Genomic DNA, 20,394 nt, shown 5'->3' with positions numbered 1-20,394 from the left:
ATAATAAGTAATGTAAGTAATATAAAAATATTGACAAAAAATATATCTAAAAAAAAAAGGAAAAAAAAAAAATATATATATATATATATATATATTCAAAATGTATTATATTATATTGTTGTATTATAATTTTTAATTCATTAAGTTATATCAACAAATTGTAGGTCTTAAAATAGTAGAAATAAGTAGTGCTTATAATGTATTTTAGGACATTGTAACATCATTTTTGGCAACTGTGTGTTTTCTAGTTTACGTTCTGTGTTCTCTGTGTGTGAGTGTGTGTGTGTGTGTGTGTGTGTGTGTGTAGGTGGGGGGTCATTACGGTGTAGTGTGTCCTCTCACTACGCTAGGCTCACAGCATCAACCTGAGACCAGATACAGTTAATTATCTACCAGCACACACACACACACACACACACACACACACTCACTCACTCACACACACAAAGACAAGGGTGCATGAACTAACCAGACTGACAGAAGAACCTTCCGTTGGACAGAAAAGAGACAGTCTAGATGAAAAAGACAGATAAAGCGAGGTAGACCTGAGGCTAGAGACAAGTAATAGACAGATACCTGGTCCCAAACACAGCATGTGATTGTGGATCAGCATCTGGACTATAGAAAAAACACATGAGACGAACGAAGAGTGGATATTTTCCGTCTTGACAGGACAGACAAACACCAACAGCAAAAGAAGAACCAATGAGACCGGCCTTCATCACACATGCCCTTCCTCTCTTGCCAACCCATCTTCCTCCATCCTCTACCTGTCCGCTCGGTGTCATCCTGTGGATCTGCTAGCGGACGGGCATCACTGGCGTCATGCCGGCTGCGTTGAAGTCATCTCTAGATGGGAGCATGACAGACTCAGGGGAGCTGGAGCAGGCAGCAACTCCCTGCTTCGGAAAAGTGCCCCGTGACCTGCTCCAAAACTTTCCTCACACTAAGCGTGTGGGCAGCTACCTGGTGGGCAAAATGATCAACAAGGGCTCGTTCGCCAAGGTTATGCTGGGCATGCACATCAGCACGGGAGAGAAGGTAACAGGCACACACCCAGTCTCTTACACGCAGACGCCTGTCAATCAAAGGCGCAGTGTCACACACTAAGGGTGTCAGTCATCGGTGCGCTGAAGGGCTGTCATCCATTTTTCATGCTGTCTCGCTCTCTCAGCTTTCATAGCGACTCCGTCTTGTCTAATCTCTGACACGCACCGCAGTGATAATCCATCCACACCAACATACTCAAACTGTTAGAGACATTTATTATTACAAAAGGCACTTTATGTTTGGGGGGGTGACCCTGAATTGTGTTGGTGTTGATGTTTTGTCACTCAGTATTCATTTTGGTCGTGTAATGGATCTGATAAATTTTTTGCATACTAAATAGTGTTTATTTTGTCTGCAGACTTCACTGATGACTGAGTTATAACAGATGTCTTAATGTTTGTTGTACTTTACAGTTGTTTGCTATAAAATGTTTCACATGCGTCTACATCAACATTGTTGGAAAAGCATTGTTGAAGTTTGTCATGTCATTTTAGTTGTATAATTGCATATCATTGTGTGTGTATAAATCAATTTAAAAAAATTAATTATTCACACATTTTTTTCTGAAATTAAGCATGATTGCAATTAATCCCACCTAACATTAAAGTTTTAAAATATACTTTTATATTGCAATAACTTCAAATTGAATCTTAAAATGAATGTAGAAACAACATAGTGTATATTTTTAACATTTGTTAAATTTTTTTTTAGGACTGAAGGCGAGTATCACTGATACCAATACTACTGATTTCTCTAGGAAATTATTTTTTCTGAATATTAAACTATTGACTACAGCCATTCAACATTACAGTCAATTTTAAAAAATAACAACTTCTAATTTAAGTGAAATTAAAACAATCTTCACATAAATCCATTATTTACCTGTGCCCTTCAGCAAGTAGAAAATATACAGAAATTGAATAATGTTACCAAACACTAAATACTAAAATATAGATGAATCCTTAAAGATACAAAAATGACTAATTTCCTCTTTTGTTCTTTGATTAAAGAGGTCATCCGATGCCCATTTTCCACAAGTTGATATAATTCTTTAGGGTCTTAATGAAAAGTCTGTAACATTGGTTAAAATTCCTCAATGACAGTGTTAAACAACACTCTTTTCACCTTGTCAAAAACATGCATCACTCTGTCACTCTGCCAAGAATATCAGAACAGCTTGACCTGAAAAAGTGATAATGATTTTTGGGGATAAAAAAAACACTGGGTGGATTTTTATCATAGGGTGGTTGTGTACGCACACTGCCAACACACATTTATGTTTAAACAACATGTAAAAGTGAATTTTGCATCCTCTTCAACAGACACTACAGCAGCTGGGTTATTCGGCTGCTATTACTTTAAGAGCTGCTGCTGCTGCTGAACATGAACGTTTACTATTTGATGTGGTCACAAAGACATTCTCCATCTAAATAAATGCAGTTCATGTGAAGAAACAAAGACACAGATACAGAAGTTGTGAGTGGGATGACCAACCCTAGCTCTGCCCCTGCGTTAAATATTTTTTTTAATGCTGTTAAATTTGAGAAAATAATTACCTGTTTTAGCATGCTCATTTTGACAGCACTAAAAAATTGTGTATATGTGTGGGTATATTTAGCTATACTTTGGGGTTAAACTTTGGGTTTGATAAATTGTGTAAGGAATAATTGACAACAGGCTATTGAATTATTAGAATATAATGCACACCTGAGGTGGTGATGGTGTTACATCTTGGCTGTGCATTACAAACGTGCTTTCCATACAAAATAAAACTGAAATCATTTGGCGAAGTGATATGGACATGTAATGCGGTCAAGACCTGCCTGGAACTATTTTAGCCAGGTGTTTCCCCAAAAATAATTGCATACTTTAGAACATTCGTCAGCCAATCAGATTCAAGTATTCAACAGCCTTGTAGTATAAACTGGATTTTAAAAATATACAGTATATAAATGAATATTATTAATATCAAACATGATATATAAACATAATTTTAAAAACTTTTATTATTATTATTATTATTATTAATAATCTTTTTTTTTCAGTATCTCTTATGTCAGTATCAATATAGAATCTGTTATTAGATGCCTAAAAAATGTTTTGGGGAAATTGGAAAACTACTGAGTTCATCATGACACAGGCAAACAGAGAGAGAGAGCAGTTTTAACTCAACCTGTGCTCCTTTTCTTACCGTGTTGATGACCTGAGCTTTCATGGGTCAGTAATTGTGGCCTGTGTGCGTGTGTATGTTACCAGCTCTTATACACTTCACTGAGCCCTTCCTGACCACTCTGTTTCCCTGAACAGGTCGCTATGGTGACACGTGAGCACACATCACCCCCAGCTCAATCCCAGAATTTGAGAATGTAAATTATTATCATGGAGTTCCTAAAGAGACAAACTTTGAGCAATAGTTGTGTGCCATGCTTTAGCTCTGTCATTAAAGGGATGAAAATTCTGTCATTAATTACTCACTCTCATGTTGTTCCAAACCTGTAAGACCTTTATCTTCGGAACACAAATTAAGAAATTTTCGATGAAATCCAAGAGCTTTGTGACCCTGCATTGACAGCCACGCAACTGAAACATTCAAGGCCCAGAAAGGTAGTAAGAACATTGTTAAAATAGTTCATGTGCCATCAGTGGTTCAACCGTAATGTTATGAAGAATTGAAAACTTTATAGCTCCGTCCTCTTACTGTATATCTATCTTCTAATAATAGACAAGGTCAGTACTAAAATGTAACATAATTATTCTCTGTTTCCATCACTGTCTCTCAGGTGGCGATCAAGGTGATTGATAAGAAGAAGGCTCGTCAGGATTCATACGTTTTAAAAAACATGAAACGCGAACCCCGGATTCACCAGCTGATCCGCCACCCGAACATCGTCTTGCTGCTGGAGACGTTGGAGACAGAGAACTGCTACTACATGGCCATGGAGCTGTGCGGAGGAGGAGACCTTATGGATCGAATCTGTGAACGCAAAAGGCTGGAGGAAAGAGAGGTCCGACGGTACACCCGGCAGATACTGTCTGCAGTCGAACACCTGCATCGACACGGGATAGTTCACAGGTAATGAGTGGATATTCTTGCACTATTACACAATTAGACCCACAAAAATGAGGTGTTGAGATCATAAAGAGAGTAGGAATAGTGGGGTGGAATAAAAAAAGAAAGGAAAGCTGAGAAAGTGCTAAGCTGTATAGCGGACTCTAGTTATAAGAGCTTTAAAATAATGAAGTGCCATGTGTCATAAGCTCTATTCAGACGGTAATTGTTTCTCATGGGGACGCAAGTTATTTTCACCATTTACAGGGAGTAGTCTGTGATTTTATTGCCATCTGAATCCAGTCGGTGTTTATCTCTCACCACCCGCGTAAAAATCCAAATAACCTACTGTTTTTTGACAAACACCAAGGTTGTTTGGTAATTTAATTATCGTCCGATTCCACATCTCTAAGTTTACAAGAAGAAATCGATTCAAAATTAATTGTTTAAATCCTTTTTGATAACTACATTGTGTATAATTATAAACAACTATAGCGCGTCTATTTTCCTATTTTTAAACAGGAGATTTAAATAATCAAATAATAAGTAGGATTATACATTATAAAATATTGGAATAATAAGAATACATTTTACACAATAATAAGAAAAAAACTGTAAATAAAATTCATTTTATTTACAGCCGACAATCATGTGACTGTTCACTTAAGCAGCACGTTCCCGAGTTTGTAGGGTCACAAAACTCGCTTCTCCACTGTCAATAAATCGCCATCCGAATCCAATCCGCCATCGCAATCCGAGTTTTATCATTGAGCTGCCATGTAAATTTATTTATACAGACACCCGCATGAGAAAGAATTACCGTCCATATAGGGCTATAGATAAGAGAAGTGTGTGTGAAAATAAATGAAATCAAAGAGCAAGTGTATGTGTGTTTACTTGTTGCCTGTATTCTGGAGATTAAATTTGTAAAAAAAAATTGTAATTAAATTAAATTAAATTAAAAAAAAAAATCAAATTAAAAAATTAAGAAATAAAGACTATTAAATATTATTAGTATATATAAAATGTATAATAATATTTATCTAAAATGTATAATAATATCTAAAATTAACATTTTAAAATGTTAAATAAATTATAAAAAAATAAATTGTTTATTCATTAGGTCTTTAATAAATAAATTTCATCTTTTAGGATAATAGTTAGTCTGTAGTTTATAATTAGATTAAAATATAAGTATAAAAATATTTAAAATAAAAAACAATATAAGATTTAAATAATGAACTGCTGTGTGTCGTACATGAGAGAATTATGTCTGAAAATGGTTGAAATAAAAGATTGTGTGTACAGTATGTGAAATTTTAATTCAATACATTATATTTATATAATATATATTTTATATTTAATAAAATTAATTATTAATAATAAAGGTAATACAATTAAAAATATTATTTTTAAATCTCAGTTTAAATACAATTTGATGCATGTGTTAATATTTTGAAATTCTATAATTTTGTATATTTTATAATATTACTATTCTGATAATATAAATGCGTTTGTGTGTGTGTGTGTGTGTGTGCTTACTTAACCATATTTTGGGGACCCAAAAGTGAGCAAAACCTGACAAAATCACCAAAAAACACTCTTTGGGGATGTCCTATATTGTAAAATTGGTATAAAAATAAAGTAAACCAAGTTTTTTTTTTATTGTAAAATGCAGTTTTCTGTGAAGGGTAGGGTTAGGGGTAGGTTTAGGTTAGAAAATGTATAACTGTGTATATAAAAACAATAGAAGTCAACATTCGAAGTGGATCAATACCTTTCATCAAATTTGTCCTAAAACCAAAAAGAATACCCGTTCTTATCTTAGGACAACTTTTGATGAACTTTTTTGATCCACTTCGAATGTTGACTACTATATGTAATGTCCCCATTTAGCTAAGTAAATGTGTGTGTGTGCTGGGTTTTTTGGTCTGTCAGTAAAGCCTAATTGAGGCAAGAGTGGGAATGTCATTAGCTTCTCATGACATCATCAGCCAGAGCCACTATGGTTAACACATCATTCACTGACTTCCTTACTAATGGAGTCCCAGGATGAAACTCCATAATGCTGAGGTCTGTGTCACACACATTCCCCTCAGTCAAGGGCCTTTATTAGAGTATGTCAAGGATCAAAGGATGTTCATCAGCCTACACGCACATACACACCACACTTGACTACCCGCGGGGTTAGTCAACATATACAGTCCCTATGGTAACGAAGGGAGCGTGTTCAAAAGTTCACCCACTTCGAATGGCATTCATCAACCCAAATCAAACTATTTTATCAACTGGCTCCACCAACACTCACTTTATGTCTTTGAGTCTGTCTCTGCCAACGTTTCTGTACGACACACATCAATAATATCCCAAAAACCAGTCCAACTGTCCAGCTTTCCCCTAATACACGTCATGTCTGTTAGGGAACTTTAATACGGGCAGATTTGAAATGGTTTTTCAACTTTTTTTTGTACTTTGGACATTTTAGGGACAGCATCTGCATGTGTGTGTGAGTTGAGGAACATTAGGCCGCCCGTTGGGCTTTGAGATGTCAGCCATGTCAGTAAAAATGGAGAGAAATGAAAATAACTTTGAGGGCTGTGATATTTTTATAGGCTTTTCATACAATTTCATATTAAATGTGAGGAGCGTGCGGTCGTCAAAGTGAGTGTGAGTGTTTATTATGAAGTGGAAAGAAAAGGAGAAGGCGGCAGTAAGATAAAAGAAAAAAGAGAGGGAGAAGTGTAAAAGTAAAACTTGGCAGAATGACTGAACATCCAGGACCACCAAGCTGTGATGTCACCAACAATAACTCTTATAGCTCTGGTCTTTAATGCAAATCCCCTTTTAATTCACATTTTTCATTACATTTTGTGTGCTGCTAGAGGTTTTTGGCTGGTCATGTGTTCCCACACATGAAGTGAGGTGATCAGAGTTCCTTCAGCTATATATATAGTGTATAGTTTGTATATATGTATATGTGATAGTACTGTATATGTGACCCTCAACCACAAAACCAGTCATAAGGGTCAATTCTTGGAAATTGAGATTTATTCATCATCTGAAATTTGATGTATTGTTTGTTAGGATAGGACAATATTTGGAACTATGCAACTATTTAAAAATCTGGAATTGGAGGGTGCAAAAAAATAAAAATATTGTTAAAATCGCCTTTAAAGTTGTCCAAATGAAGTTCTTAGCAATGCATATTACTAATCAAAAATTATGTTTTTATATTTATTTATGGTAGGAAAGTTACAACATATCTTCATGGAACATGATCTTTACTTAATATCCTAATGATTTTGGCATAAAAGAAAACCCATGCAATGTATTTTTGGCTGTTGCTACAAATATACCCATGCTACTCAAGACTGGTTTTATGGTCCAGGGACACTTATATGAACACTAGGGTCTCAAAGTAGCATTTTTGTTCTAGCTTAATAAATTATCTTGAGTGAAAAATCTGAGTAAAATTTGGTCTAAAGAGCATTTTGTGCTTTTATCGAAAACGGTGTTAACTAAAACTTCAACTAATACAAATTGTTTTTAATAACTGAAATAAAATTGGAACAAAATATAAACATTGGATGCTTATAGAAAATCTTAAAACAAGAACTAATAAAATGACAAAAGCAAACTAAACTAAAATTTACACCCTAAAATTAATCTGAAAATTGTACTTTTACGCATAAGTAAATAACTAGGTTTGTGTGTGTGTGTGTGTGTGTGTGTGTGTGTGTGTGTGTGTGTGTGTGTGTGTGTGTGTGTGTGTGTGTGTGTGTGTGTGTGTGTTTTAACTAACCTTCTTTCACCTCTGAATTTTGTATTTGTTAACTAGGGACTTGAAGATTGAGAACTTCCTACTGGATGAGCAAAGCAACATTAAGATAGTAGGTGAGTGTATCTTGCTGTTTGACCTGTTTTACATAGTGTGTAAATGTACATAATTTAATCTGAGGAAAGTTTTGTCAAAGCTTTATTACTGTAATATATCAGTAGCTTGACCTTTGACCTCTTAGAATAACCAAACTTGCAGTAGTGTGAACTACAGTACATCTTATTTACAATAAGTTGCTTTTATTCAAAGCTACTTACAAATTAGGAATGATTTTGAGAAACTATAGATGGTTGTATGTGCTTGTATGTTGATCTAAGTATTGTTCACTAAAATATGATTGTGTTTGTGTGTAGACTTTGGTCTGAGTAACACTCTGAAGGCAGATTCTCTCTCTCTGGAGCTGCTGAACACTCAGTGTGGTAGTCCTGCTTATGCGGCTCCTGAACTGCTGGCCCACAGGAAGTACGGGCCTAAAGTGGATGTGTGGTCTGTGTGAGTACACAAAGTATATGTGTATGCCTTATAGCATTTTTATGTAAGGGGGTGTAATGCTTTTAATGCTGGCTATTGATGAAGATTGTGTGTGTTTCTGTGAGTATGTGTAGGGGTGTGAGTATGTTTGCCATGTTGACTGGCACTTTACCATTTACGGTGGAGCCCTTCAATATCAAGCAACTTCATCAGAAAATGGTGAATGGAGAAATCAGTCCGATACCGTCAGACATCAGCAAAGGTATAGTTAATAGACACTTTCCATTGATTTATTTTTATTGCTCTAATAATGTTTACATCCTCTAACCCAAAACCTAACCCTCACATAAACATTTTTAATTTTTTTAAACATTTTTTAATATGATTATTAAGCAGTTTTCCTCATGTGGGTAATATATAATAAATAAAATATATACACATACACTCCCAGTCAAAAGTTTGTGAACAGTAAGATATTTAATTATAATTATAAAAATAATAAACTGTATATATTATATAATAATAAATACAGTTTATTATATAAAATATATATTAGAAATATTTTATATTGTATTTGTAATTATATATTAAATAAATAAATATTACTACTTTTGAATGGTTAAGTGTGTATACATTATATAAAATTCTATTTTATTTATAATTTAAATAAATACAAGCATTTTACTGTATTTTTGATCAAATAAATGCGAAAACATCAAACAATCTTACTGACCCCACCCATATTCATACACTTGAAGATTTTTTCCTAAATAGTTCTACATCAAGATGAGATACCAAAAGAAAGAATGAGTAAAGACAACGAGAGATAAAAGGTGTTGAGTGCAGTGATGCATTTCAAAGTGTCCTTCTCCTCAATCAGATTGTGAGATCATCTGATCCAGCACATTAATATTAATTATCATGAATATTAATAACAGAGTATATTCACCAGTCGCAAAAATAGATGCTCTACAAACATGATGATGCAAAATGTCTGCTAGTGGAACAGAACCCGGCCGGGTTTCCCGATTTGGTTGCAGATTACATTAGTTCATTACGTAGTTTGTACGTATTACTTGTGGGAAATTACCTCCTGTTTCTCTGAACAAGTACATACATTGTTTATTAAAAAGAAGAACGTCAAAGTAAAGGAAGTATTTAATGGAACAGATGCAAGTAGATACATCTAAGTATTATCAGTATTATACAAATACATTAACTAGTTTTATGTGTTTATTGTGTTAAATCATGTAGCAAAAGTTCTATAAGGTAACAATTGTCATACAATCTTTACTGTGTGTGTATGGTGGAAATGAATTAGCATAGAAGCTTACAGTATGCCATTTTGTGTGTTTCGTTGGCATCCTGAGGCTGCCTGTAATGGCAGTCTAAGTGAATGAGTAAATGTGATCGTCACTGTCTACTGACACAAACACTACCTTCACCTTAGTGCACACACACACACACACACACACACACACAGAAGGCCAGAGCAGTGCCAAGCTGGCACTCTGATCTACGGACTCCCCTCCCAGGTTGAGAAGGTGGAACGGGGCAGCAAAGTGCTTCTTGAATCTGATCTGCCCTTCTGTAAGAGAAACCTTGAGAAGTTCAGTCTGGGTCGGACACACACACATACATTCACTCCTCTGACAAATCAGTGTTGAGATCTTCTGTGTAAGGTTAAAACAGAGTTTTGAGACTCCTTGAGCAGTGTCAAGATGTCAGTGTTCTCGTTCTTTATTTCTCTCTAGCGGCTGTACAGTTTGTCTTGTCTCTGCTCGAGCCAGAACCAGCAAAAAGGCCAACGATAAAAGCAGCAATGGAGGATAAATGGTTGAATGAGGGTTATGCCAAAAGACCCCTCCATACTGTCTCACATAAAAACAGGTAACTGTAAAATGAAATCTAATGCTAGAGCTACACAAATCAATTTAGCATTTCCTGATATTTGTATGTGTGTTCTTTGTTGCTTTTTCAGGCTGCGTCCTGAGGATCTGAATACAGCTGTGTTAAACTACATGACTGAATCTCTAGGTTACGGTCTATCTGATATCATCCACACTGTCATCAGTAACAAACCGTCAACCATTTTGGCTTGCTACCATCTATTGCTGAAAAAACTCACCAGGCATCAGAAAGTAGTGAGGACCATGAAGGTAAAATGATATATGCTTGATATAGGTATTAATATATGTGACCCTGGACCACAAAACCAGTCATAAGGTTAAATTTTACAAAACTGAGATGTATACATCATATGAAAGCTCAATAAATAAGCTTTCTATTGATATATGGTTTGTTAGGATAGGATGATATTTGGCCGAGATACATCTATTTGAAGATCTGGAATCTGAGGGTGCAAAAAAATCAAAATACTGAGAAAATCACCTTTAAAGTTGTCCAAATTGAGCTCTTAAGAATGCATATTACTAATCAAAAATTACATTTTGATATGTTTATAGTAGGAATTTTATAAAAAGTCTTCATGGAACATGATCTTTACTTAATTTCCTAATGATTTGAAGCATAAAAGAAAAATCAATAATTTTGACCCATGCAATGTATTTTTGGCTATTACTACAAATATACCCCAGCGACTTAAGACTGGTTTTGTGGTCCAGGGTCACATATATAGATGATATAGATATTATATAGATATATTTGATATAGATATTTATTTTCGGCTCTGTAAGGTTTTAATGTTTTCTAAAGAAGTCTTATGCTTACCAAGGTTGCATTTATTTTATCAAAACTACAACTACAATAACTTTTCTATTTTAATTTTTTTTAATGTAATTTATTTCTGTGATGGCAAAGCTGATTTTTTTCATTACTCCAGTCTTCAGTGTGTGAAACCTGATAAATAGAAAATTAAAGAAATTGTTTTACTGTCACCTTTGAACTTATCAATTGAATGTGTCTCCTGAATAAAAAGTATTAACTTTTTTCCCCTAAACTTTTGAACTTTAGTGTGTATCAGTATCACATTGGACATGGGTCAATATTAGAGTTTCTTTTTTAGTCCCAACAAAGGTCAATGTCAGTTTATACTGGATATTTCATTTACCTCTTTTACATTCATATTACATTTGATGTAATTATACATTAAATTTAATCTTGAAAATACTAATAATTAGTGCTGTCAAATCTTTTAATCACTTTAGAAATAAAAGTTTGTGTTTACATAATATATGTGACCCTGGACCACAAAACCAGTCTTAAGTCGCTGGGATATATTTGTAGCAATAGCCAAAAATACATTGTATGGGTCAAAATTATTGATTTTCCTTTTATGCCAAAAATCATCAGGATATTAAGTAAAGATCATGTTACATGAAGATTTTTTGTAAAATTCCTACTATAAATATATCAAAATGTAATTTTTGATTAGTAATATGCATTGTTAAGAACTTAATTTGGACAACTTTAAAGGTGATTTTCTCAGTATTTAGATTTTTTTGCAACCTCAGATTCCAGATTTTCAAACAAATGTATCTCGGCCAAATATTGTCCTATCCTAACAAACCATACATCAATAGAAAGCTTATTTATTGAGCTTTCATGTGATGTATACATCCCAGTTTTGTAAAATTTAACCTTATGACTGGTTTTGTGGTCCAGGGTCACATATGTATGTGTACCGTATTTATATATATAAATATTCACACATACATGTATATATTTAAGAAATATTTGCATATGTGTGTATATATATGTTCATATTTATATATGATTTATATTATATTTAAATATATTACATATTTCTTAAATATATACACTACCAGTCAAAAGATTTTTATTGTTTTTTAAAGAAAAAAGCCTACATTTATTTGATCCAAGTACAGCAAAATTGTACAATTTTTAAATATTTTTACTATTTAAAATAGCTGTTTTCTATTTGAATATATTTTAAAATTGAATATATTTTATTTCTGAGAGATCATGTGACACTGAAGACTGGAGCAATGATGCTTTGATCACAGGAATAAATTACTTTTTAAAATTTATTCAAAATGGGAAACAGTTATTTTAAATAGTAAAACAACAAACATCAAACAAAAACATCAAAAATCTTACTGTTCAAAAATGTTTGACTGGTAGTGTATGTATGTATACTTGTATACACAGTAGGGGTCGACCGATATCTGTTTTTCAATACTGATTATTACAGATCAAGTAGACCGATAACCGATTTTTTGAACCGATACATGTCTGGTGTAAAAATTAAAATTAATGTCAAAATTAAAAATTACAAGAGCTCTGACAAAAGTTATCTTTCTTTAAATGCTTTTACATTATTTTACCAGCAAAATGGTTTTGAAAATGACTGATACAGATAATCAAAAATGCTTAATATCGGTGCCAATAATCAGCCAGGCCGATAATCGGTTGACCCCTAATACACATTACACACACATATTATGTAAACACAAACTTTCATTTTGGATGTGCGCAATTGCAATTAATCAATTTGAAAGCGCTACTAATAATGTTAAATGTAATCTTTATCAAATCTCAATATTAATATGTGTGATGCCTAATTCACTTTCAGCATTTAAAATGATAATTTAATTATATAATTATGTTTTTAGCATTTTATTTTTACTTTATTCACAGAATATAATATTGAATTTTAATTTCAATCATTTATCTGTTTATTGATAATTTATCCATTTATTGACCATAGCATTAGATTAAATATCAGTATTTTAAAATTAATGCATTCTTAAATACAAGAGTATTTATCAGCATTTCTTTTGTCCTCCATCTCGGAGGAGAAACCTGATCACAATACATGCTATAATGATGCCTTCTAGGTTGGCTAATTGTTAGGTTTTGGATCACAGCTAATATGTCAATGAATGTCCTCAGAGAGAAGAAAACAGTGAATGGAATCTTCTGAACAAGGGCTTGTCGAGAGGGAGAAGCAATGCAAGTGCAAAGAGTCAGCAGCAGGTGAACCATCCAGCTATTCCTCTCTATTCCTCTCTAAAATGATCATGTAAACACAAAACTTTTAACAAACTATTCCTTCACTAGTCTCCTCAGAGTGACACAGTCAATGAGAGGAGCTCAAGGCAGGCCAGTAAGACCCAGCAGAGCCAATCACAGGACAGGGATGCCCAGAGTGGCACTAAAAGGACAGCAGAGACCATCAGATCAAAGCAGCCAAGCCTAGTAGACAGAGCCGATTCCCCCTCCTCCCTGCCCGTGGATACAGCTAATGAGATTGCCATACTGGTCGAGACACATGATGGGCTGATTCCTAAGGGTAATTTTCTTTTCTTACATCACTAATAGAGTGCTGCAAGCATGGTGTATTTTGTAGGTCAACCAGATAATTAACAAACTTTTCTGAATTGTGACCCTGGATCACAAAACCAGTCTTAAGTAGCTTGGGTATATTTGTAGCAATAGCCAAAAATACATTGTAAGGGTCAAAATGATACATTTTTCTTTCTTACCAAAAATCATTAGGATATTAAGTAACGGTCATGTTCCATTAAGATATTTTCTACAGTAAAGATATAAAATAAAATTTTTGATTAGCAATATGCATTGCTAAGAACATTTGGACAACTTTGAAGTTTTTTTTTTTTGCACCCTCAAATATTGTCCTAACAAACCATACATCAATAGAACGCTTATATATTCAGCTTTTCAGATAATGTATAAATGTGCATGATGTGGTTTAATGTCCCTGAAACTTTACAAAATTACAATTGGGGTATTATAGTGTTTTTTTTTTACAGAATAAAAGAAAAAAGAAAAAAGAAAAAATTCTTTCTTCCAGTCATCATGTTCTTGCTAGAGCAGGGAAAATAACCAACCAACATATTCATAGACAGGGATTTTTTTTCACTGATGTTGACTAGACAGAGCAAGGGAATCATTGTAAACATGTACTGGATAAGAACGTCCTGCTCAAAGCTGCCAGATCCCACAAAAAATGCAAGTTCATGATGCACTAAATCCAGTCAAACACATATTAAGGGATAGTTCACCCAAAAATTAAAACTACCCTATGATTTACTCCCCCTCAGGCCATCCTAGGTGTATATGACTTTCTTCTGTCAAATGAATAGAATCAGAGTTAGAGTATATTTAAAAATGTAAGCTTTATAATGGCAGTGAATGGGTGCTGAGATTTTGAAGTCCAATAAAGTGGATGCATCCATCATAAAAAGTGCTCCAGCGGCTCTAGGAAGTTAATAAAGGCCTTTTGAAGTGAATCAAGCTAAAGATTATCATTTATAAAGTTATGGACATTTTTCGTACACAAACGCATCAATTTGCTTCAGAAGGCCTTCAGAGCTGTGTGGAGCATTTTTTATGATAAATAGATCGTTAAAAGATTGCAGTCTTGATTCAAACACCCACACAATCTTTTCTAAATGACAATGATTCCCTTTGTCTATTAAACCTTTGAAAAGTCTTACCAGAACATTCAAATCTGTGTTTGCGCTGCTGCTGACACAGAGAGCAGACCGTTACCATGTTAAGGTAAGAAACAGCTTCACAAATAGTCTTTTCAACTACCCAGTATTATCTTATAGTTAGTCATATCATCACAGAAATACTGAGAATTAATGGTCATAGTTCAGATATAAACATTGATGTCTATGGTAGCGATCAAAATACAGCACTTTTGAAAGTAATTGGCGCTTCAAATAACATTTGTGGATTGCATTGTTTCGCAACTAGGTGGCAACAAGAAACTGTTAAAAATGTATTTTTCATTGAATCATTAATTCAAAAGATTTGTTCAAAAATGAATTCATCCAGTTGAATTCATCCAAATGATTAATCTAGTAATGAAGTTATGAATGAGTCATTGAATCATTCATTCAAACCACTTTTTCTTAATTTTAATATTAAAAATTGGTGTGTTAAATATATTTTAAATACATAGGCATATATTATGTATTAAAATGTTTAATAATTAATTCAAATTAATTAAACACTTTTAAATAGACTGCAGCAATTCATATTTTGTCACACATTATTTTGTTAGTTCAGAATCAAGGAAGAATCATGATCTCTATTTGAGAATTTAGATGAACACACTTTATAGACTTCAAAATCTCAACACCCATTCACTGCCATTATAAAGATTGGAAGAGCCAGGACATTTTTTAATATACCTCTGATCGTGTTTGTCTGAAAGAAGAAAGTTATATACACCTGGGACGGCTTGAGGGTGAGTAAATCACAAGGTAATTTTCATTTTTGGTGAACTATCCCTTTAATGTTTGCATAGTCTAATTAAGGAGCTAACTATTTGCTGTTCAAGGATTTTTCTTTGTATAAAAGATGATTTTTACCTACTAGCTTGTTACTCATTAAAATTTGAAGACACAATAGTAATAATTACATTGTGCCCTATCACTTGAACCTGGGCAAACTGAGTGCCAGTCACAGAGCTGGTCAACATTAACAAAGCTTATTCATGACTAGTCATCATCTTCAGTATATACATAGTCTAATAGTAGTAAATTTATCTCTCACACACTTCGCACAGCTACAAATCAGAGCAATAACCAAATGGTCACCCTATTTAGTACCCATACTATATTAAACTTTTTTTAAATATAGAAATGCATACTCAGCTGACAGAATTTGTGTATGTGTATATTTCAGTCTTAACTTTTGGTGAGAAGGAGATGCTTTGTGTCTCACCGCCTAAGTGTTCCTGCAGAGAGGGGAGTGGCACCAAACTCTGTGACTCCGCTCCTTGTGATGCCACTGTAACCATAGACACCTCTAGAGACTCCCAGACAATGAAAACATCAATCAAACCCCATGATCTGAGACCTGTTTACTCTGACAAATATCAAGCGCTGGAATACGAACATCAGCCTGATGACAAGTTAGAGAAGTTGCAAACGTTCTACTCTGAGAAAGGGGCTTCTCCCAGAACGGGACAGCGCTTTAAGGATCTATTACTGGCCATTGAGGAGAAAACCTACAACGCTCGTCACCTCAGCGCAATGGAAACCACAACACAAACCTCCCCTTTACCTCGACTACGTCACACAGGGACGCTGAAGGAAGCCACGCCTAGAAAAGTCACTTGGGTTGGTCTTACGCACCACACAACGCCTGGCACAGGCTCCTCGCCTTTCTTAGTAAATGGGTCCAAACCGCCATTGTTTCCATCTCAGAGACAACAAGCTCTTGTCATTAAAAACCTGAGACATGCAAAGGAGAAGAGGAACACAGGAACGGGAGGGGGAGGAGGGATCGGTATCCCCAGTAATACAGCGAAAAGAAACTCTGTTCAGTTGCGAACGGCTATACAACGCAGAGTCACAGACCTCAACTTACCAATGCTTCCAACTGCTTTACAAAACAAATCTGACAAAAAGACAGAAATACTCAGAATGGATTTCGGGTGACATTTGAGGATTTGAGGCCTTCCCAAAGGGAATATGCTGGGTTCACTACAAGTCAGACTGAGTCTGACAGCATTTGTGACATAATTTTGATTACCACAGAACAAATCATTTTGATTCATCCTTTGTTTAAAAGGAATGGTTCACCTAAAAATTTAAGTTCTGTCTTTAATTACTCACCCTCATTTCATTCCAAACCCGTAAGACCTTCGTAAATGGTGAATGACACTGAAGAGAAGAATTATTAAATAAAGTCGTTATTTTTATTATTATTATTATTATTTTTTTTGCACACAAAAAGTTATCTCGTAGCTTCATAACATTACAAAAAACTAACAAAAAAAATATTTTAACAATGTCCTTGCTACCTTTCTGGGCCTTGAATGTGTCAGTTGCATTGCTGTCTATGCAGGGTCAGAAGGCTTTCGGATTTCATCAAAAATATCTTAATTTGTGTTCTGAAGATGAACAAATGTCTTACGGGTTTGGAACAACATGAGGGTGAGTAATTAATGACAGAATTTTCATTTTTGGGTGAACTATCCTTTTAAGGCAAAACACTACAGACAAAAACGTTTTTTCACACATTGGCCAGTTTTGAGATTTTGGACAGACTAGTGGACAGAAAACATAGAAAATACACATTTAAGTGCTTATTTTTCTACATTGTTTGTATCTTTAGATTTTAATTGCAATACATATCTTCAAAGTCTGTTTTCTCACAAATATTTTTTTCTCCTGTCAGAAATTTTTCTGTTTTTCTGTCAAACTTTTCTGTTTTACTCTTATTTATATTCTGCAGCTTTTAAAAGAGGTGTTTTTCCAGTAGCATCTGCCTGGTTTTATTAAATTTTAAATTTTATTCCTAAAAACACATTAATATTTTTTACTGGCTGTTGACAATATTTTGTTATAGAGTGATAAAAATAGAGATATTCAAATCCCCTCTGTAAAAACCTTTAATATATCAGTAAAATGTAACAAGAATTTTGAACATCACTTATGCATGTTATTTTTATTTAGTACTGACCTGAATATATTTCACATAAAAGACATACGTATATCATATAGTCCACAAGAGAAAATAATAGTTGAATTTATAAAATGACTCTGTTCAAAAGTTTACATACTGTTGATTCTTAATACTGTATTGTTACGTGAATGATCTTGTGTTTTTTTTTTTTTTTTTTGCTTGTTTGTTAGTTTAGTGATAGTTGTTTATGAGTCCCTTGTTTGTCCTGAACAGTTAAACTGGCTGCTGTTCTTCAGAAAAATCTTTAGGGTTCCACAAATTCTTTAGTTTTTCAGCATTTTTGTTGAAAAAAAGCACTTTCCAACAATGACTGTATGATTTTGATATACGCACAGAGGACAACTGAAGGACTCATTTGCAACAATTACAGAAGGTTCAAATGCTCATTGATGCTCCAGAAGGAGAAACAACAATATATATATATGATGTTTAGGCAAAATAAGAAAAATGTACACATCTTCTTTCGGTTCAAAAGTTTTCACCTCTGGCTTTTAATGCATTGTGTTTCCTTCTGAAGCATCAGTGAGTGTTTGAACCTTCTGTAATAGTTGCATATGAGTCCCTCAGTTGTCAAATTTGTCGTTTTTATAAATCCAACTATTATTTTCTCTTGTGGACTATATGTAAACGTCTTTTATGTGAAATATCTTATTCGGTTCAGTACTATATAAAAATAACATGCATTTTGTATGATCCCTCTTATTTTGGTGAAATTAAAAAAGGTGTATGTAAACTTTTGACTTCAACTGTAAGCATAGATAATGCCTCATTTACAAATTTTTAAGCACAATATTTCTGTAAACTTGTAATACGAAACTATTTTTTTAATGTATTGTGATTAATCTACTTCCTTATATTCACCTGTAGTGTTTTGCCCTAAATTGACTTCCTCTATAAGTGCCTCACTCTGTTTTTTTGTGGTAATCAACATTATGCCATTTGCTGACAATAAGCTATCCGCTTCGGAAAGAAGAATGAAATAATGTTATCATATTAAAATCAACATGTCTTCCCACTACCTCCCCTCTTCCCCTCTTGCCCTTCATCCTCTTTTTCCTACCATAATCCCTCGGTCCCAGGACAATTTGACTACTCTTGAGTTTCTTAATTGTCTGTTTGGGATTTGACCGATGCCCATTGTGGGTTTTAAGCTGCTATCATGTTTCTCGCTTTATGAATGAATGCATCTCAATGGCATCACTCAACTATGCCAGTCGGTGCCAAAGGATGAGGATCCATAAGCCAGCTTGTGAGGAAAATGGCTAATATAATTGAACTCTTATACTGGCTTTTTGTCTGAAGCTTACAGTACAAAAAAGGCAACTATTGTTCAGGCATGTGGAAATGTAATTTTGGTACATTTTTTTTAATCTTACAAATAAATTGACAGTATACACGATACAGGACTGCTGGCATAATTGTAGACGTCTAATTAGGCTAATTTAAGGGTGTGCGTGTTTTGTAGCGTGTATGTTAAATGAGCAACTGTGTTGTGGCTGCTCCCCAATGGCCAGAAGGGTTTTGAATAATGGACATGTAAAGGAATCTTTCCCTCTTTTCAGCTGGTGAGGAGCTCATGAATAATGAACACTTTGTTTTGGTACATGATATGGTGCTGAGGGGGCTTGGCCTTTGTGTGTGCGTGTATAGATATGTGTGCTGGAGAGAGATTGATCCGAAGTGAGTGTGGCATGTCTGCACCTCAACTCAGACTTGTAACCGCATAGTTCCCAAAGAGCCAAGTTGGACACTTAAATATCCTGTGATTATATAATCCAGCTTTTTTTCAACAGTTAGTATAAATTTTATTGCATTAGGTAACAACATAACGGTCTTCGGTGTCACGTGATCCTTCGGAAATCATTTTAATATACTAATTTGGTGCTCAAGAAACTTTCTAAATGTAAAATAAATGTCACTTGGTTGAATATTTTGCTATATAATGCCATGGCATTCATTAACTGTATCTTACATGTCCAAATACACAAGTATGTGAACATGTCTAGCAATACATCAAGCAGTGGTCTGACCTCAAATAGACCAGTGACCTAATGTCTGGAAATTACCAGGGTGCTAGCATTACCTCCAAGACTATCCCATCTGTCTCTGCTTTAATTAAACACACCATAGAGAAAAAGAACTAATATGTATCACCTCAGTGACTTAACTAGAAAGACGCTACAGGGGTATCTTACTGTACTGAGCAACCCAGTGATGAAGAGGTACATCACCTCAGTTCCGTGGGAATGAATATGTTATGTATGTTATTTAGACCAAGATCAATGTTTGCTTTTGTCCAGGAAAAAGTAGTTGGACAGAATATACTACAGTGGTGGCCAGAATTATTAGAACACTAGTATTTTCACCAGCTAAAATGGTCTTTTATTTCTATTATTTGCTGTAGTGTGTCAGCAGGAAATATTGGTTTACATTTCCAAACATTCATTTTTTTTTTTCATAGTTTTTTTTGTTTGCACAAGGAGTCTGACCACAGCCAGTGCTCCACACAGAGATCTGATCTCATCATTATCCAGTTTGTCTGAAATTACATGAA

At 34.3% G+C, this 20,394-nt stretch overlaps 1 protein-coding gene across 1 annotated transcript; it reads left to right on the top strand.

Annotated features, from left to right (window-relative positions):
- The first annotated feature begins 825 nt into the window (after nucleotides 1-825).
- LOC141291349 (hormonally up-regulated neu tumor-associated kinase) lies at nucleotides 826-19,227 on the top strand. The gene is made up of 10 exons (XM_073823523.1): nucleotides 826-1,041; nucleotides 3,831-4,123; nucleotides 7,938-7,993; nucleotides 8,291-8,429; nucleotides 8,543-8,670; nucleotides 10,163-10,298; nucleotides 10,390-10,567; nucleotides 13,284-13,367; nucleotides 13,452-13,683; nucleotides 16,053-19,227. The coding sequence occupies exons 1-10, from the start codon at nucleotides 826-828 to the stop codon at nucleotides 16,808-16,810; spliced, it is 2,220 nt and encodes a 739-aa protein (XP_073679624.1). The 3' UTR covers nucleotides 16,811-19,227.
- The last annotated feature ends 1,167 nt before the right edge of the window (nucleotides 19,228-20,394 follow it).

Source organism: Garra rufa, chromosome 18, assembly GCF_049309525.1.
Source record: "Garra rufa chromosome 18, GarRuf1.0, whole genome shotgun sequence".
Classification (NCBI taxonomy): Eukaryota; Metazoa; Chordata; class Actinopteri; order Cypriniformes; family Cyprinidae; genus Garra; species Garra rufa.
The sequence above is the reverse complement of the archived record's forward strand: the minus strand, read 5'-3'. Positions and strand labels throughout refer to the sequence as shown.